Genomic DNA, 19,671 nt, shown 5'->3' with positions numbered 1-19,671 from the left:
CGGCTTTGTGTTGCAATGGGTTAGTGAAAATTTTATTTGGAAAAGGGGAAGATTATTTTTTATTTCCGATAATGAAATACATAATGCATACGTAGCAATATAATCTAGTTTTCATGACTTTTTAATGGTTTTATTGAATGTTTAAAATAAGATAATTTTTAACCCTTACTGGTCCAATGTCGAATCTCATTTGACATTGATTTTTTCCTCTTAGGTCCCATGTCGGATGTTATTTGAATTTTTTTTCATCATTAGTATTATTTATTTAAAATCCAAGCTTACATTTTTGTCACTCATATCTATTACAACAGTTCGTGGAGCAGAGAACAAAATATTTGTTTCCAATTGGAATGCAACTGTCTACCTAGATTTTTTTATAAATTTTGGTGGACCGGAAAGGGTTAAAATTGATCTTAGATACACAAAGGTTTTTCATCTAGTATTTCTAGCCCATAGTTCTATTAAAATCTACTACTACCATCAATACTACTGTAAAATCAATTAGAGTTATTTTTTCACCGGGGTGCCTGTATCACATGCGGGTAAATCCAGAAAGGCCCATTTTTTGCCCGTACATGGTACAAGCACATCAAAGGGTAAAAATATGATAAACAATGATATTTAACAAAATTATTTTGAATGTTTTAAAATGGATCAAAATTTTAGTGCTCAAAATATTGATTATAAAGAGATTCTGCAAGTTAGCGTCCTCTGTAATATCAACTGTTTATCGTCAAAACAACCATCAAAATTTGTGTAACATCCGATAAGTTAATGATGAAGTTTTTCAAGATGAGTAATGATAAAATTATATATTTTTTGGATTACCGGGAAATTTGTTCAACTAGGATATTTTTCACTATCCATCCCGGTAAATTAAGAGTCTACTGCGTCTATAAATGGATCTAGTTTAGCAACTGACAATTGGCCATGAAGGAATTAAGTAATTTTTTGCTAACAACATTACTGACATTGGACATAATAAAATGGGTATCTGGAAAGAAACTAAGTCCGTCATTGGTTTTATAGAAACCATTTTTAACAGTAATCATTATTCTATGAAATGAAAATGAAACGGAATGGATCTTTTTTTATACACATCTACAAATGAATACAAAATGTAAGGTTTCATATAAAATTTCTATTTGTTAAACACACATTTACAAAGAGTGTCAGAAATGAAGACTCTACGAAGCATATCTAGCAAGAATCTACAAGATAGAATAAGGAACACCAGGATAAGAGAAATGTGTGAGATTGAAGATGTCGTTAGGTGGGAAGGGCAATAAAGAAGACAATGGTATGCACATGTGAGGAGAATTGAACCATCCAGACTCCCCCACATCACACACCACAACTAACCGCAAGGTAGACGGCTTCCGTGCAGACCACCAAAGAGATGGATTGACAGCTAAGAATTGACATCGCAGGAGGCAAATCCCTTTTAAAAACAGGCCACAAGGCCTACACACCAAGAAGCAAAAGAAAAAGAGGAAGAAGAAGAAGAAGACATTTACAAATATCAACCCCGCTCTACGTGCCAAAATATCATGTAATTTCCCCCCTTAATTGTAAGTTAAATTGGACTGGAAAATTATTAGCAAGCATGAGATTCAGCCAAGAAATTATTAAAATGGAATAATGTTAATAAAGAAAAAAAGTATTAATTACGAATAAACAAAAATGATGATTTTTACAATTCTAAAAGTCTCTAATTTTGTAATCTAGTACATAACAGGTTAGTAAGCAAAATAGCTGTAACTCTACAAGGACAATAATTATTACAAATCAATAAATCAACTTTAAAAGACGATTAAAAGCAAATTTTATATCAAACAAAAACTAGCACTAAAGCAAGTCCGACAAACACAGGCAGCTTGGAGCTGACTGTGTGTGTCTCGCTTTACTATCTAAATAAAACTATTTAATTCACAAAAAATTCATACCGGTAAATGGAAAGATTGAGGCTCCTGGTGAGAGTAGAATGAAAAAAAAAGAAATAAGTTAAAAATACTAAAAACAATGATACAGAATTATTATCGACAGAGTAAATCAAACACCTCCGCCTCAGAAATGCAGAGATTAGTATTTTCTTTCATTAACACACTTTGGACGGGAAGAGTTCAATACCCGTTCGGTAGATTGATCTTTAAGGACGGGAAGGGTATTCTTACCTTCCGCACCGGCCTCATTTCAAAGGCCGAAAATAAGAAATTATCCAATATTTTTACATGAATATTATATACAAATTTCTTTTTTAAGGTCTTAATATATGTACATAATTATCAAATCCCGTCGCCAGCGGTCCGCAGGCATAAAAAATACCCGTCCGAAATGTGTTAATTGATTCGGCAGTCACTTTGTGGTAATACCTATCCATTTTTAATTCAAGTTTTACATGGTAAATGCCATTTCATTATTCGGTGTTTGAAAATTATATCAAATCCATTGAAATGTGTGTCATAATAGAAACTAAGAAACAGTGGTACTTACCAAGTAAAACTTAAATTAAAAATTAGTATTTTCGACTACCATGCAAAAAGTCCAAGGCCCTAAACCTAATTGGGTTAAATAATATTTGACATTTAGGTATCAGATCTTCAAGGGATGTTTGCTGTTGATGCCCTCAGAGACCCACATACTATCTTAAAAAATGTATATTACGCAATAAATACTTGTCCGCCTCCGTAGTGTAATGGTCAGCACACTCGGATACCGTTCTTAAGTTCCCGGGTTCGATCCCCAAGTGGGGTAGAAATAAATATAAGTAATTTTTTCACTGTAATATTTATTCAATATTACCCTGGACTGGTACCTGAAGCGGAAGGCTGATCACTTTCCTTCATGTGTAAACGATCAAGATAACACTGCGTTTATATGATGCAGTGCCCTATGCACCATTGGGGTGCGGATAAGGGTTTTATTATTATTATGAATACTTACAATTTGCTTAAAAGAGGTGTTGCAAGTTAGAGAGTCAAAAAATGAATTGGAAATTTTAAAAACATGTCAAAATTTATAAATCTATATATTAAACACATTTCACACATCATATTTCATTTTAATGCTGATAATAAACCATATAGTTATCTTATTTGTCAGATAGAGAGAAAAACATTGATCTGAAAGTGATATAAGGTTAAATAAACCACAATAACTGTGGTTTATTACATAGTCAATAAGTAATATCACTGTTTACTGTGGTTAAGTACATATAAAAGAGAAAATAATGTATTCTTTTTTGACATCTCATAAAAGATGAAGAAGAATATGGAAGTCTGGGCATTTACGGGGCTGACGACCGTCATAGGCTGGTTTAAGTGATCACTTTACACACGTGTAACATTCACCAATTCTACCCATTATTGACAACCACACTACTCAAATTCAGCCCCGTAAATGCCCAGACTTCCATATTCTTCATCTTTGATGAGATGTCAAAAAATAATATGAAAATAACTCCTGTATTTGGATATAATCCAGATTTTGTGAACAAGTATTTGGACACACTCAAAATGTTGAAAATAATGTAAATGAAAAATTTATAGCCAAGAAATCAAAAGTAAAATTAAGTCTATTTTTAAAATTGGGCTATTATAATTTCATTAATTGATTTGGCAGTCCCCTTGTGATAAAATCTATCCATTTTTAATTTATGTTTAACTTAATAATTTGCCATAAAATTATATTAAAAATACAAGTATATTTATATCTATTTTATGAAATAAAACCACAAAATACAAAAAATGGTAAATAAGTAAGCCAACATGTTGAAATTGTTTCCGCAATACAGTTAAAAAAACATTTGTATGAAATGCATCCCTATTACTAATCGAGGTATTACTCTACATTATATTTCTTGTGACGCCTCAAATTCTCCTATCATTAAGTAAAAATTAATTATTTATATGGACCTTATAGTCAATATCTTATAGGTTTGGGAAGAGGAACGTTATTCCAGTGTCGACGTTGTTACATTTATTTATTCAAGCCGCGGCGTGACATTTGTTGCTTCCCATATTTATTATTTACTTTTATCTTTAATTTATGTAATACCAGGTAATAAAAATATCTATGTGAAAGGTCAGAGGGGATGTTTGTTTAGTTTCACACTGAGGATATGTTTAAAAGTTAAAAAGAAAAACATATTTCTATTTTTGTGATATAAAAAAAAAAACAGAATTGATTAAAATTATAAAAGAAATGCGTGAAATATTAATAAACTATTTATCCACAACATTTTGAGTGTCCAAATACTTGTTCACAAAATCTCGGTTATCTCCAATTACAGGAGTTATTTTCATATTATTATTATATGTTTTTCAATGATTCAAAATTGGTTCATACATATAGAACTTCCAAGAATTTGAGTAGTGTGGTTGTCAATAATGGGTAGAATTGGTGAATGTTACATGTGTGTAAAGTGATCACTTAAACCAGCCTATGACGGTCGTCAGGCCCGTAAATGCCCAGACTTCCATATTTTTCTTCATCTTTGATGACATGTCAAACAAAAAAACTATTTATCCATTTTTTAATTTAAGTTTTACTTGGTACATACCAGTATTTCTTAAAATCTATTGCCACATGATTCATTCAGTATCATTTTTAAAAACCGTATTATTAATCTTTAGAAATATCAGTCAGTCCATTGCTCTCTTTCGTATTTTTCTTTCTCTTCCTTCCACTCGAATACCTAATTCAATCATTAATTTGACTTCATTCAATTCTGCCTCAATAGTGTGAGTAGATATGGTTTTCATGCTGGAGATCCCGGGTTCGATACCGAGGGAGGTCATAATAAATATAAGTGATCTTTCACTCAAATGTTGATTTAAAATCACGCTGGACTGGTACCTGAAGCGCAGGACTGATCACCTTGCCTTCACGTAATGAACGATCAAGATAACATTGTGATATGTGATCGTGTGCTCTTAGAACCATTTGGTGCGGATGAGAGTAGAAGAAGAAGAATTATTCAACTACTACTAATACCATCACACCGTTTCCCTGCAGGGATAGGCAGAGGATGGAAGTCACACTCTTCTGTCCTGACATACACTCCTTGCTTCCTTCATATCCATACATTCCCTCTGATTACGCAGACTTTTAACACCACCAGTTTTTAGGTTCTGATTGATCTGATTATGCAAATTTTTTTTTGGCCGTCCTCGTTCTGTTCTTCCGCTCACATTTCCCACATATACTTTCTTAGTCATTCTCTCGTTATTCCTTCGCTCCATATGTCCATTTTATCTCAACATAAATAAAGAAGAATATGGAATTTTTAAATTAAAGTCTTACTTAGTAAAAGTAAAAGATTAATTAAAAATGGATAGATATTACCACAAAGTGACTGCAGAATCAATCAATGAAAGAATATGGAAGTCTAGATATTTACTTTGACTTATAAAAAGTACCATTTGGTCTTTTTTGGTCATTTTTGTTGGTCCGCCTCCGTAGTGTAATGGTCAGCACGCTCGGCTACCGTTCTGGAGGTCCCGGGTTCGATTCCCAGGCGGGGTGAAATAAATATAAGTAATTTTTTATCCCTAATGTTTATTCAATACTACCCTGGACTGGTACCTGAAGCGGAGGGCTGATCACCTTTCCTTCGTGTGTCAACGATCAAGATGACACTGCGTTTATATAATGCAGTGCCCTATGCACCATTGGGGTGCGGATAAGGGTTTGTTGTATTGTTGTTATAAAAAATACATGAAAATGAAAATAAAACTGTGAATCCACATTACTATAGGGAAAAAACATTACCCTATTAATGAAATTATAATCAAAAAAACTTTCAGACAAAAAAGTTTAAAGTACAGCTAAATAAAACAAACGTTTTTATGTACAGGTAGGTGATTAAAACGAAAAACTGCAAAGTCAGCTTGTTAAATATTGATTACAACCTGATTTGAGTTTTATCTTGACCTGATTTGGAAGTACTCAACCAAGTAACCACTTGTCAAAATCTATAATTCCAGCATACTTAAATTTTAGTAGTGCTTTAATCAAATAATATTTTTTTTTTTAGGATTCGATGACGCAATGTGTGATAGATACTCAAGTTTTTTAATGACTGATTTTTAGATAAACGAAACCTATGAAATTTCTAGATTGAGGATAATTATTATTATAATTTTTTTAAAGGAATAACCCGCAAAGCTTCTATTTTAGATGCTTGTCAGCAGGTAGGATAGTAATAAAAGGGAAGGTAAATGTGAAAAATACATTACAAACACCCAGACCAATTGAAAATAAATCTTTCTTGAATTCTTAAAATTTTAACTGTCTTCTTTTCAAAAATAAATACGTCGCACCCCGGAAAAAACATAACTAACTAACCATCACGCCGCTTCCTCGAATGGGTAGGCAGAGAGAATAGAGCGCCACACCACTCTGTCCTTGCAAACATTCTTCGCCTCTTCCACGTTCATGCATCTCCTCATACATACCAGCCGATTGTTACCACTCCTAACCTGACCACTTTCAAGTATTTGGCATACCTGATCGTGCCATGTTTTTCTCGGTCTTCCTCTGCTTCTTTTCCCGCTAACATTCGCCTCATAAATTTGTTTTACCGTTCTTTCCTCACTCATTCGTTCTACATGTCCAAACCATCTCAACACACCTCGGAAAAAACATCGGATGCCGTATTCTCTTATGCATAAAATACAAATTATTAAGAACATATTTTTCAGTACTTTTTTGTGAATCTAATGAGTGAAGAGAGGATAGTTATTATTTATGAGGTAAATGTGGTTGGTAATAGAAGCCGAGGAAGACCAAGGAAAACTTGAAAAAGTATTTCAAATACTTGAAAGTGGTCAGGTCAGGAGTCGGAATAATCGGGGTGTATGTATGAGAACGTGTATGAATGTGGAAGAGGCGAAGTTCTATTCTCTCTGCCTACCACTGCAGGTGTAGGCAGAGAGAACACACAGGTGAATAGGTGACACACATTTGTGTGTTAGCCACGACACACTACATAAATGCGTCTATTATACAACAATCAAAGAAAGATGTATGATATGGTAGTACATGGATTCAAAACATAATTTCCTGTATTGGATAACTAGATGTTAATTATTTTTGCTTAAAATATTTAAAAGAATAATTAAGGATACTCAGTATGATTGAAAAGCCTTTTAAATCATACAAAGTATTGGGATTACTCTAAATAATGACAAAACAATTTTTTTTTATCAGTGATGGTAGATTTAAAATTACCTCGGACCAGTAACTGAGGTGAAAGACAGATCACCTTGATTTGTAACTAATGATCAAGATAGCACTATGTTGATGCAATACAGTACCCTAAGCATCATTCGTGCAGAGAAAAAAAATGTTTTTACAACATTTTGAGTGTGTTCAAATACTTGTTGACAAATCTGGATTATCCAGATTTGTGAACAAGTATTAGGACACACACAGAAGAATTTCTGCTCAATAAAAAACTTCTTTTCATCTCACCAATAGATGTCTCTAGTGAAGTTCTAGTGATTCAAGAACAATGTTTCAAAATTAATAAATAATAATAATAAAACCCTTATCCGCACCCCAATGGTGCATAGGGCACTGCGTCATATAAACGCAGTGTTATCTTGATCGTTTACACATGAATGAAAGGTGATCAGCCCTCCGCTTCAGGTACCAGTCCAGGGTAATATTGAATAAATATGACAGTGAAAAAATCACTTATGTAATATTGAATAAATATTACAGTGAAAAAATCACTTATATTTATTTTACCCCCCTTGGGAATCGAACCCGGGACCTCCAGAACGGTAGCCGAGCGTGCTGACCATTACACTACGGAGGCGGACAAAATTTCAAATTGTTTCAAAATTGGTTCATATAAATAGGACTTCCAAGAATTTGAGTTGTGTAGTTGTCAATAATGGGTAGAATTGGTGAATGTTACACGTGTGTAAAGTGATCACTTAAATCAGCCCCGTAAAGGCCCAGACTTCTATATTCTTCTTCATCGTTGATGAGATGTCAAAAAATAATATGAAAAAAAATTGTGTTTAAAACATTTATCAATCTATATAGAGTTTATATGTTTAATTAATATTTAATAAACTTTGGACCTCAGATGTATGAAATTATCACGCCATTAAATTAAACTACATGTATTAGGTGTCAATGTACTTGCAAATGCAAGTTCACAAAATGACCTTTGAAAACAATATCTGTCACATCATGTATAGAATGTATTTCATTGTAAGAGCGCATTAGAAATATAGATATAATTGAAAAACACATTTCTAAACACAGAACATTTAGGAAACAAAAAGAGTAATTTTTTTTTTACATCTTTTCATTGATGTATCATATCAAATAACTATAGTATTATCTAATATTGAGCATTTCATTAAGAACTAAATCGCTTACTCCTTTCAACAACGTCATATATAAAAAGTCGATAATTTTCAGTTGTGCATGTTTTCTGAATGCCCAGAAAATGTATTATATCCCAACAAAAGCGGCATATTTTTAACTTAATATTTACCCGCTACAGGGCAGAAAAGGTTGTTTTTGCATTTTGAAGAAAAGATATTGTTTAATTATTATTTTTTATTTACTAAATATTTTTCAAATGGAGAAAAAACATTCAGATTTTACCTAAAAAGATCTGTTGCACAGTAAAAAGTATAATAAGCGGCTTGATTAGATTTTTAATACATTTTATTATATTTTTAAACTTTAAAAATTATCTCCTGAAAAATCAAGTTTTTTGATACATGATGTTGTTGAAAGGAGTGAGTGAAATGTGAATACAAAATAATATTACCTAAATTAATTATATTATTATTTAAAATCAAAACCTGTTTTTACATCCAAACTGGCATAAAAATGGTAAAATGAAAAATACTAAACAAAGAAAGTTGAACCATTAAAATTAAAAATTATGTTTAATTTTTCTGTTTCATTTTCCTTAGTCATTAAATAAACGTGTTTTAAGTAAAGTTGTTTTTTTTACAGCATTAATGATATCAATATTTCTCTTTGCTTATCAAAGTTGTCTATTAAATTATAATAAAGAACTTTCACATGTTCAGTGACCTGTACTGAACAATGTTTTGATAAGAGAGAATTGTTTTGAAACAATCAATTTGTTTATTTACAACATATTATTTTATAATCATACAAATGTGTGTCAAACAATGGTAGTCGAACTTGACACATAAACATCATTAATTTAAAATAGATTTGTCAAATGGTATTGAATCTTATTTATTTATTGATTTGGCGTTTAATTTGTAGAACTCCATTTTAATTTATGTATTAATTTTAAATCAAACACAGATTTTTTGAGTAATCTAAGTTGTATTTTATTAACATAAACACATAAAAAATTATATTGTGACAATTGTTTCGCCTTGTTAGGGTGTTAATGCCCTAACAAGGCGAAACAATTGTCACAATATAATTTTTTTATGTGTTTTTCTTAATAAAATACAACTTAGTTTAAAAAAAACCCTTATCCGCACCCCAACGGTGCATAGGGCACTGTGTCATATAAACACAGTGTTATCTTGATCGTTTACACATGTTTGTTGTTAATAAATGTGTGTTTTTTGTTAATAAAATACAACTTAGTAGACTCAAAAAATCTGTGTTTGATTTAAAATTAATACAAAGGTATTGAATCTATTTCCTCATTTCATTGCATTATGAGAAAGAATATATTTTATTTACAAAATGCAATAAAAATTGATGAATAGCAAATTGCGACATCAGAATACAATTATACCAGCATACAAATATATTATATCAGCATATAAATATATATTAATATAAAAAATTGTCGCTTACAGGTGGGCTTTCTGGTAATAAATGTTTTTGTAAATTTTAGCTTATTTCATTTTATGATGTTCAAATGAATGAAAGCAAAATAAATGTTTATTTTAATAACGTTCTTATTCAAAGAATATAATTATGTATGATCTCTTTTTGTATGCTCGAAACATCTATTTGTTTTTTAATAATAACCAAAATTTGCAAGAACCTATATTAGAGTCAGTCTTACATATCGCTCACTCCTTTCAAAAACGTCATAAATCAAAAAACTTGATTTTTCAGGAGATCGTTTTTAAAGTTTAAGAATATAATAAAATATATTAAAAATAAATATCAAACCACTTTTTACTGTGCAACAGATCTTTTTAGGTAAAACCTGTAGAGTTTTTCTCCATTTGAAAAATATTTAGTAAATTTAAAAAAAACAATTAAACAATACCTTTTCTTAAAAATGCAAAAGCAACACTTTGTGCCCTGTAGCGGGTAAATATTAAGTTAAAAATATGCCGCTTTTGCTGGGATGTAGTACATTTTCTGGGCATTCCGAGAACGACTGGAAATTGTCGATTTTTTATATTTGATGTTGTTAAAAGGAGTGAGCGATATGACGAAAATTTAGTGTCATTTAGTCCATTGGTTTTAGAGGAATAACATTTTTTTATATCTCAACTACAGCGCTACTTAGTGGGTCTACAATTTACGGAAACCTGCTTACAGCCAGAACAAACATACATCAAAATCTGGAGTCAATTGGACATGTAGTTTCTGAGATTAGCGGTATTGAACATATGCACCAACATTTCCAAATATGAATGGAGGGTATCTATCATTGCTACATGTGAATGGGAATGAAAGGGGTATGACAAACAGAAGATTGGAGTTGTATATGCGAATTGGAACTTGGAATCTGCCAATTTGTACCACTTGTACAAAACTATTAAAAACCTGCAAAATTATATGAATACAAGAATTCAAGTGCTGATTTTTTTTAAATTCCCTTAACCATAATTTAGGCATGAATACGCTAAGCAAGTCCTGTGCACAAAGTGGATGGCACATATGAACACGCTAGGCGTGTGAACGGAATGTATTAACACATTTACAACATTTTGAGTGTGTCCAAATACTTGTTCACAAATCTGGACAATCTCAAAAAACAATATGAGTTATTTTTCATATTGTTTTTTGACATCTCATCAAAGATGAAGAAGAATATGGAAGAACACTTAAACTGGCCTATGATGGTAGTCAGCCCCATAAATGTCCAGATTTCCATATTTTTCTTCATCTCTGATGAGTTGTCAAAAAATAATATACTTACACATTGTTGTCAGGTGGTATTTTCATCAACTCCGACCCTATTGTACTCAAGACAGTCTGCCTCCCGACCCTTAGTATACTAATCACAAGTAACTGCAAACCTAATTCTGATCTGTACAATGTTTTTTGGCCTCTCTCGCGTATTACCAAAAGAAAGCATATATAACGCTTTTAAGGGTCTCCCGTTCTGTACCAAAAGTATGTAAAAGACGCTTTTAAGAGTTTTCCGCAAACAATGTTTCGAGAATATGTATTTAAAAACCCGCAAGTAATTAAGTTTGGTTATTTAATCTATCCAGAGCAGCTGTGTACTAAGCTTTGAGAATAGGTGTTTGCGGAGAATTTTAGGCGTGCGGTGGTTTGACTTTGTGAGGAATGAAGAGATAAGGCGCAGGACGCAGCAAATCGGTCACAACTGTCATCAAGAAAAGGCGATTCAGTTGGTTTGGCCATGTACTCCGCATGCCTCCTGAGAGCCTTAATCAAGCTTGCCTCTTTTACAAGGCATCAGGTTCGTGCCCCCCAGGACGACCACTGCTGACAATTTGTCGGCAGTTCTCGTCAGAACTTCGGGACGCGGATCTGACTTGGGAGGATGCAAGAGAGCTGGCAGCCGACAGAAAAGCCTGGAGACAGTTTGTGGACTACATATGCTCCATCTAGGGAGAGGATATGGTTTAATAATTATATAATAATATTCAATCCATTGTGATCCTTTAAATATATCTGTTAGTAATATATGCAAATAATGTTTTTGCAGTCAATCATCCGAAACAGTCTGTTAACGCTTGATCTACATTCAAGGTTATATTTTTCAATACTATAATTTTCATGGAAAATTTATGTTACAGCATGTTACATCGGGATATTTCATATAAGAGTGACCTTTTTCTGGCCCCAATGGTGCATAGCGTACTACATCAAATTGACACATGATCAATTTGATTGTTTATTACATGAAGGCTAGATGATAAGTCTTGCGCTTCAGGTACCACTCCAGGGTAATATTAACACTTTTTTCTTGAATGTTTTTACTATAATCTAACTATGAGTATTTCAATGTTTTAGAATTAGTTCATAAACCCTGAAGATGACAAGGTTCTTGTCGAAACCGGTTGGAAAAAGTGTACCAATAAAAAGTGGTTAAAACAAAGTTTTATTTTATAACGTTTAATATTAACACATTTCAGACGGGTGTTTTTTACACCTGCGGACCGCTGGCGACTGGATTTGATAATAGTGTCCATATAGTTAAGACATTAACATAGAAATTGGTATATAATGTTCTTATGTTGTCCGCCTCCGTAGTGTAATGGTCAGCATGCTCGCCTACCGTTCTGGAGGTCCTGGCTTCGATTCCCAGGGGGGTTTAATAAATATAAGTGATTTTTTCACTCTAATATTTATTCAATATTACACTGGACTGGTACCTGAAGTGGAGGGCTGATCACCTTTCCTTCATGTGTAATCGATCGAGATAACACTGCGTTTATATGAAACAGTGCCCTATGCACCATTGGGGTGCGGTAAGGGATTTTATATATATATATATATATATATATATATATATATATATATATATATATATATATATATATATATATATATATATATATATATAATGTTCTTATAAAAACATTATGTATGTAATTCCTTCTTTTCTTACTTCGAAATGAGGCCAGCGCAAGGTAAAAATATACCCGTTCTTAAGCATTAATTGACCGAACGGGTAGAAGTACGTTTTCCTTCCGTCCATAGTGTGTTAATACATTGTTGGCAGGAAATGCTTAAAAGTCTTTTATATGCTGTTGGTAGAGAGCGAGAGACGCTTATAAGCGTTCTATTTGCTTACTTTGGGTAGAGTGTGAGATACCGAGAGCGTCTCAGGTTGTGGTCCCGTGGTTAGTGTCCCGGAATCTTAAGTTAGAGTTTCTCGGTTTGAACCCACTCTACCACAATTTGATACCTATTTCTAATAATGAGCTGCTTAGGCTCACAGAAATAGCATATTGAAATATTTGTGTAAATAATAAAAACACAAATATTTTTCTTTTTAATGTTAATATAATATATGTAAAAAACATTGTACAGACCAGAATGGGGTTTGTGGTTACATTTGATTAGGCTACTTGTGATTTATGTAAGACCCTAATTAGTAAACTTACTAGGGTTGGGGTTAATGAAAAATCAACAAACAATGTGTTAAAAAAATATTGGATTGTAAAAACACTTATATTTATATTGACCCCCCTGGGTTTTTAACCCAGGACCTCCAGCATGGTAACCAAAGTGATAAACACTACACTATGAGGGCGGACATTTTTATTTTCATATTTTATATCTCAACAAAGGTCAAAAGTAATTATGCAGAAAGTCAGCTGTGGGATAAATATTATAGGACACTGAACAGTACATAAATAATTAGCTTTGTAAATAATTAAAGAAATCAGATTTGCATTCTCAAGTATCTCGATTTAATAATAATGACAATTAATTTAATATAGCACCATTTATGTAAAACACTATCTCAAGGGCGCTATGTGTATTTATTTTTCCTTTAATAGTATTGCAAAGAAATATATAGACACGCATTTTACATTTAGAAAAATATATACAAATATCATTAAAATATTCATTACAATACCATACTTTATTATTTTGATGAATTATATAAATATAGATTGTAATTGCGTAAGCGCAAAAATTGTTTCAACTAATTGATTTAGAAAATTTTAATTTATCCTTGAAAAAAGGTGCCAGAACGCCATTCCACTGCGTTACATGAAAAAAAACCCCTGTATACAGGCATATTATTTTTCATAGTCCCAATGATTTAATCATTTTAAGAATAATATTTTCTATTGATATTGTATTAAAAAATATGTATATGGAACAACTAAGATGTTAGAACACCACAGGCGTAGGTAGAGAGGATAGAGCACCGTTATTAATGTTCATTGTAAATTTTTAGATAGCAAATTACTTAGTCAATTACACTGCAAATAGTGGTTGTGAATTTGAAAGTTTAAATATCATGAAAGCTTTTCAAATATATGTGTAAAGTTATATATTTATTTATTTTTTCCAACCCTCATCCACACCAAATGGTGCACAAGGCACTGAATGGCCTCGACTGACAGTTATATTGATTGTTTATTACACGAAGGCAAGGTGATCAGTTCTGCACTTAAGGTACCAGTCCAGGGTGATAATAAATACACATTTAAGTGAATTTTTTTTTGACCCTCTTGGGAATCGAACCCGGGATCTCCAGCAAGGTAGAAAAACGCTCTAATCACTACACTAGGGGGGCGGACAAGATAATATATTTTATCAGGGATAAATTCTAATAAAAAACTTATTTAAAATTTATCTAACAATTGTTTTTTTAACGTTGGTGGATCTTTTTAAGGTCATACGCTGGAGTATGTATGAATTGTTATCTAAGAATGATAAACGAGTACCAGCATGAATATAAAGAATGCATTGTTAAGAAAACAGGTTTCGCTGCTGCAATTTCTAACATGAGGGTATTAGGTTACAAGCAAATTACTTTTGCGTAATAAAAAAAATGGAATCAAAGGTCAAAATTGCATTCCCGCTGGTAATTACCATATTTTATTTTATTTCATGAAACCATATGGAAGAAAAACCTTACCCCCTTAATATTAAAAAAAATCAATTAATTTTGGATTATAGATCACTGATTACATCAGACTTTTAAGGCCCAGTATTTGTTTAGTCGTAACTGAATTTTCTCTAAATCCAGGTAACATTTTACATATTTTTTTCTTAAAACACCGATTTTGAGTTTAAAAGAATAAGTTTTATCTTTAATAATTATATGGTTTTGAAAATAAAAGAGTTATTGAAAGGTAAGGAGTTAAAAAATATATTTTTCATGTATTTATTCTAAAAAACAAAAAAAATATCCAATACACATTCTTAAAAAATTCGGGCGTGAACAGATATCGCTCACTCCTTTCAAGAACGTCATAAATCAAATAACTTGATTTTTCAGGAGAACGTTTTTAAAGTTTAAAAATATAATACAATGTATTATAAATAAATATCAAGCCACTAATTGAACTTTTTACTGTGCAACAGATCACTTTAGGTAAAACCTGAAGGTTTTTTCTCCATTTGAAAAATATTTAGTATATTTAAAAAAAAATAATAATACCTTTTCTTCAAAATGCAAAAACAATATTTTCTACCCTGTAGCGGGTAAGTATTAAATTAAAAATATGCATCTTTTGCTGGGATATAGTACATTTTCTGGGCATTACGAAAACATACACAACTGAAAATTGACGATTTTTGATTTATGACGTTCTTGAAAGGAGTGAGCGATATGTGACCTCTCCGATGGAATGAATTCAGTGTTTGCGAATATCCCTTTAAATAAAATGGGAATATGTGTTTATATAGATCCCTCATTGTATACACATGAGTATTCCTTACTTTGCAAGTTTCCCCATTGGGTTTCGGCATATGGTATTCATTATTCTTTTCACAGTTTATACAACTTTCCAGCATAGTTTTTTTTTAAATTCAAATTGTGTAATAGCTTAAGAGCTAGAAATACACCACCAAATTAATGAACTGATCAGAATTAAGTGATCAAATCAAAAACATAATAAAGAAAATATCTCATTAATTGATTTGCCAGTCACTTTGTAGTAATATCCATCAATTTTTTTTATTTTTTATTTATAATGGCTGTAGGCAATTTGTACATAATATATTACATGTTATATACATGATAAAATAATATTTTTCCTCTTTTTAAGTATACTTTATTATTGGTTCGAAAAGACTAACTAACTACCTAAGCATCACGCCGCTTCTCCGCAGGGGTAGGCAGAGAGAATAGAACGCCACACCACTCTGTCTTTGCAAACATTCTTTGCCTCTTTCACGTTCATGCATCTCCTCATACATACCAGCCCGACATTACCCGATAATTAAACAAGGATGAACGTATAAAAAAAACTTGAAGTTTGAAAAAAGTTGAAATATTGTAATTATTATTGATTTATAATTAGGTAGTGACATATTCCAGATATCGATATGGTCCACGAAATCATTGTCGAGGTTTTGCATTCGGTGTATAGGAGTATTGAATCCAGACACCATCCGGCTGTTATTACAATAAAATATTTTACGGTTTCTCGTGTTTCTGGTTGGGGCATAAATATTTATCATTTGCAATAACAAGGGACAGTCTAAAATATTACAGATATTATTAATTTAATTTAAGATTAACTTGGTAAATACCACTATTTCTTAAAATCTATTGTGACGTATTTCGATGCATTCCGCATCAATTTCAAACACCGTAATAATATAACACGTTTGAATCAGAAATGTGACTTTGTAATAGCGTTTTTGTCAACATTAATCCTTTTTGTTTTATTTTTATTTTTTATAAATAGAGTAGATGCTCTCATAACCGGCCTCTTCTAGGATTGCCTGGCGCTCAAAACACGCGCAGACACATTCAGCAGCAGAAGGATTCTAGTGCGGTAGATGATGTTCATAAAAAATGGCGTGGCTACGCTTTTAAAAAGTCAATTCAACACAGGAATCAGCAGAAAATAACAGAATGTTTTAATCCATCGTATGCCTAATTTTAAAAAAAATTGGAGTGATGTGTGGCTTTTTCTTGAAAATATTTTTTACAGTTTATGAAATGTTAATTTTTAATGCGTTAGTTTCTAATACAGAATAAAAGTTCTGTTTTCTTAGTGTTTTGAAAAAATTGTGTTTTTTTTTTCTTCCTTGTGAAAGTGTTTTTTTAAATGTTTCTTTCACTACCTTCTTTTTAACCAGCTTTTTCACTATCAGGCCCTGGGTAGTACCATCAAGGCCGGTTAAGAGAGAGTCTACTGTACATTTATTGATAGATTATTAACATATTAAGTATATAGGAATTGAGTTGAAATGTTTAAACGCGTGCAGTAAAAATTATAATATGAAGGAAATTAAATCAACAATCTCATGTCAATATAATTTATTAACAAACACATATTCTTTATCAATATACATCCTACATCTCTTTTGAGTATATTGTCCAATTTTAAATGCAACTAAATAATAACTGATAGCCTTCTTGCATATATTTATACTTAAATACTTATGATAATGTATTAATAGTACCATGATTTTCATGTTGTTTAAATATTTTTCTGAGTTATAACTAAACTGACCATTTATTTTTGTCCTCAAAACGGGACATCTTCCAATTTTCACGTAATAGTATGTATATTCAAGAAAATGGTACGTATTTTTTCATAGCTTTATGTATTAATAAAAAGAAAAGGAATGTTGACAAAGAAAATTAAAAGAATAAATAATATATATATATGAAAAAATTATGAAAGCAAATTTATATGAAACGGCGATACTACAAACTACCACCGATTTTTTGCACTTTTTTTTTTAAATTGTTACTGTGTTGCTCTTTTTTTGAAAACGGGACATTACGACGTCCCGAAACTTTACTTGGGGACAACGGGATAGGCTATCTAAAAACGGGACGGTCCCGTTCAAAACGGGACGTATGGTCACTTTAGTTATAACAATCTGATTTCTTGCTGATGTTTCATTTATATTAACCTGAAAAGATCATGTAAACACATCATAACAGCGAATAATTTATCGGCTTCCTTAAATTGATTGATTGATAAAAGATATAAAAATGTTCATATAAAAATATAGTGGGCTATCTCAGCCAGATTTTAAATGACAAATTGTAAACCGACAAATGCCAGGGATATTTTTGTAGTGATAAACCCAGTTCGCGCAAATTATTGGGTTAACAGTTCATTAAGTGGAATCAATGTGGGTGTAGAAACGTCCGTCACAGGAATGATCATTTAAAATGATACAATAAATCACGGATTACTAGGTTTATATGTGTACTTTAAATAAATTGCATGCACAAAAGACGGCGGTTTATTCTTGGCTTTATTCATAGTTCAAATGTCAGACTCAATTGATGTATTTATAAGCAATTGCAGTTAATTGTAGGTATAGAAAATTGAGTTACCACTTCACGAATTAAGTTATATCTATTTAAAACTCCGGTCGAAATTTCTTCAGCATTTCAATTTGAATACTTGGCCTATTTATTCACAAAATAAGTGTTGCAATCATTCTCCGAAAAAAACAGTATTACGTAAATATAAGGAAACAAGAATAAGGAAATTCTAACCTGTAAACACTTTGGTCAACAACCCGACGAAGGCTATGGTTATAGAACTGGCACAATTCCATAACTTTCCAGGTTTCCGAAGTTTAGGAATAATCCAGTCTATGTTATAAACCATTTTTGAGGCACACTTTAATTTATAAAAACTACAACATATTTATTTGACACCTCTGACAACCAGCACGAGCGACGACATATTGGAAAACGAAAACATAGATTACGTACAACATGAATCGCAAGCTCAGAACATACAAATCTAGGCATTCAATATTTCATAATTCACACGTTCTATTACGCTTCTCGCCTTGAAGAGAAAGATAGCGCACTACAAAATAGATTTTATCTCTTTTTAACCTTGTCGTCATGACTAAATCCTTATTCTACTGAACACTACTACAAGTTAGCTCTGTCACTTTCCCTCTTACCTTGTTTCAAGGAGAGAGACAAAGATAAATAATTTGTGCAAATTACTTTATGGTATTGGTCTATGAAGCGCGCGAAGTAGTTTCCCGCTTTATTTCAAATTATCGGATTATCACAATATGTACAAAGTATTATAATGGAATGACTTGAACAACAGTAATATATCACAAATAACAAATAAGTCTTTGTTCTTTAATCGGTCAAATGAACATAAATCACAATAACAAGTCATTGAATTTTCATTTTATTTTGCAGCCAACGACATAGGTAAACTTACTTACATATGATTACAAACACGTTTTGTGCGTATTACGAAAGTAGTGCGCAAAACAAGTAAAAACCTTCTTTGTATTCAGCATTCACTTTCTACGAATATGAAATGATGCGTACGTAGTATAGTAAAATAAGGTATCGATATCGGTACGTCATTATTGACGTTACGTTGTAGAGAGGATTAAGAAACAAAAAGCAATCAAACGATGACATCATTCTAAAGAAAATGATAATGTATGGCAACAACTCCCGCCAATTCGTAGTTGAATTAACCTGACGATCATAAAATGGAGTTAGGTGCCTGCGGAAGTATATAAAAATATAAAAATGTCATTCATTTTTTAAATTCAATAATCATTTTTGGAGAATGTAAATCTGAACTAGTGAAAATTGAAAATATTAAGAAAAGTGTTTTTTAAGGTGGTTTGGACTTGGAGCGAATGGATAACGAGAGATTGTATAAAAAAGTATATTTAACAAATGTGAACGGGAGAACTGAACGAGGACGGCCAAAAAAAGACTTGGTACGACCGGATCAATCAGAACCTAAAATCTGGTGGCGTCAAAAGTCTACGTAATTGACTAGATGTATGGATGTAAAGAATAGCTTATTATCAGTGTACGTCAGG

The 19,671-nt window shown here is 31.8% G+C and overlaps 1 protein-coding gene across 2 annotated transcripts in view; it reads right to left on the bottom strand.

Annotated features, from left to right (window-relative positions):
* Positions 1 to 18,564, bottom strand: part of Taz (tafazzin, phospholipid-lysophospholipid transacylase) — a 28,605-nt gene extending 10,041 nt beyond the window's left edge. The window contains exons 1-2 of one of the 2 annotated variants that reach the window (XM_088274355.1): positions 18,350 to 18,564; positions 1,947 to 1,970 (exon numbers count right to left, since the gene is read on the bottom strand). In XM_088274355.1, the coding sequence (XP_088130481.1) occupies positions 1,947 to 1,970; positions 18,350 to 18,464 (139 nt within the window). In that variant the 5' untranslated portion in view covers positions 18,465 to 18,564. The remainder of the gene's footprint in view (positions 1 to 1,946; positions 1,971 to 18,349) is intronic. The other variant, XM_088274356.1, reaches the window with a different exon arrangement.
* Between the last annotated feature and the right edge of the window lie 1,107 nt (positions 18,565 to 19,671).

The sequence above is a fragment of the Brachycentrus maculatus genome, unplaced genomic scaffold (genome assembly GCF_059751285.1).
Source record: "Brachycentrus maculatus isolate JH-2025_06_01 unplaced genomic scaffold, ASM5975128v1 h1tg000659l, whole genome shotgun sequence".
Lineage (NCBI taxonomy): Eukaryota > Metazoa > Arthropoda > Insecta > Trichoptera > Brachycentridae > Brachycentrus > Brachycentrus maculatus.
The sequence above is the reverse complement of the archived record's forward strand: the minus strand, read 5'-3'. Positions and strand labels throughout refer to the sequence as shown.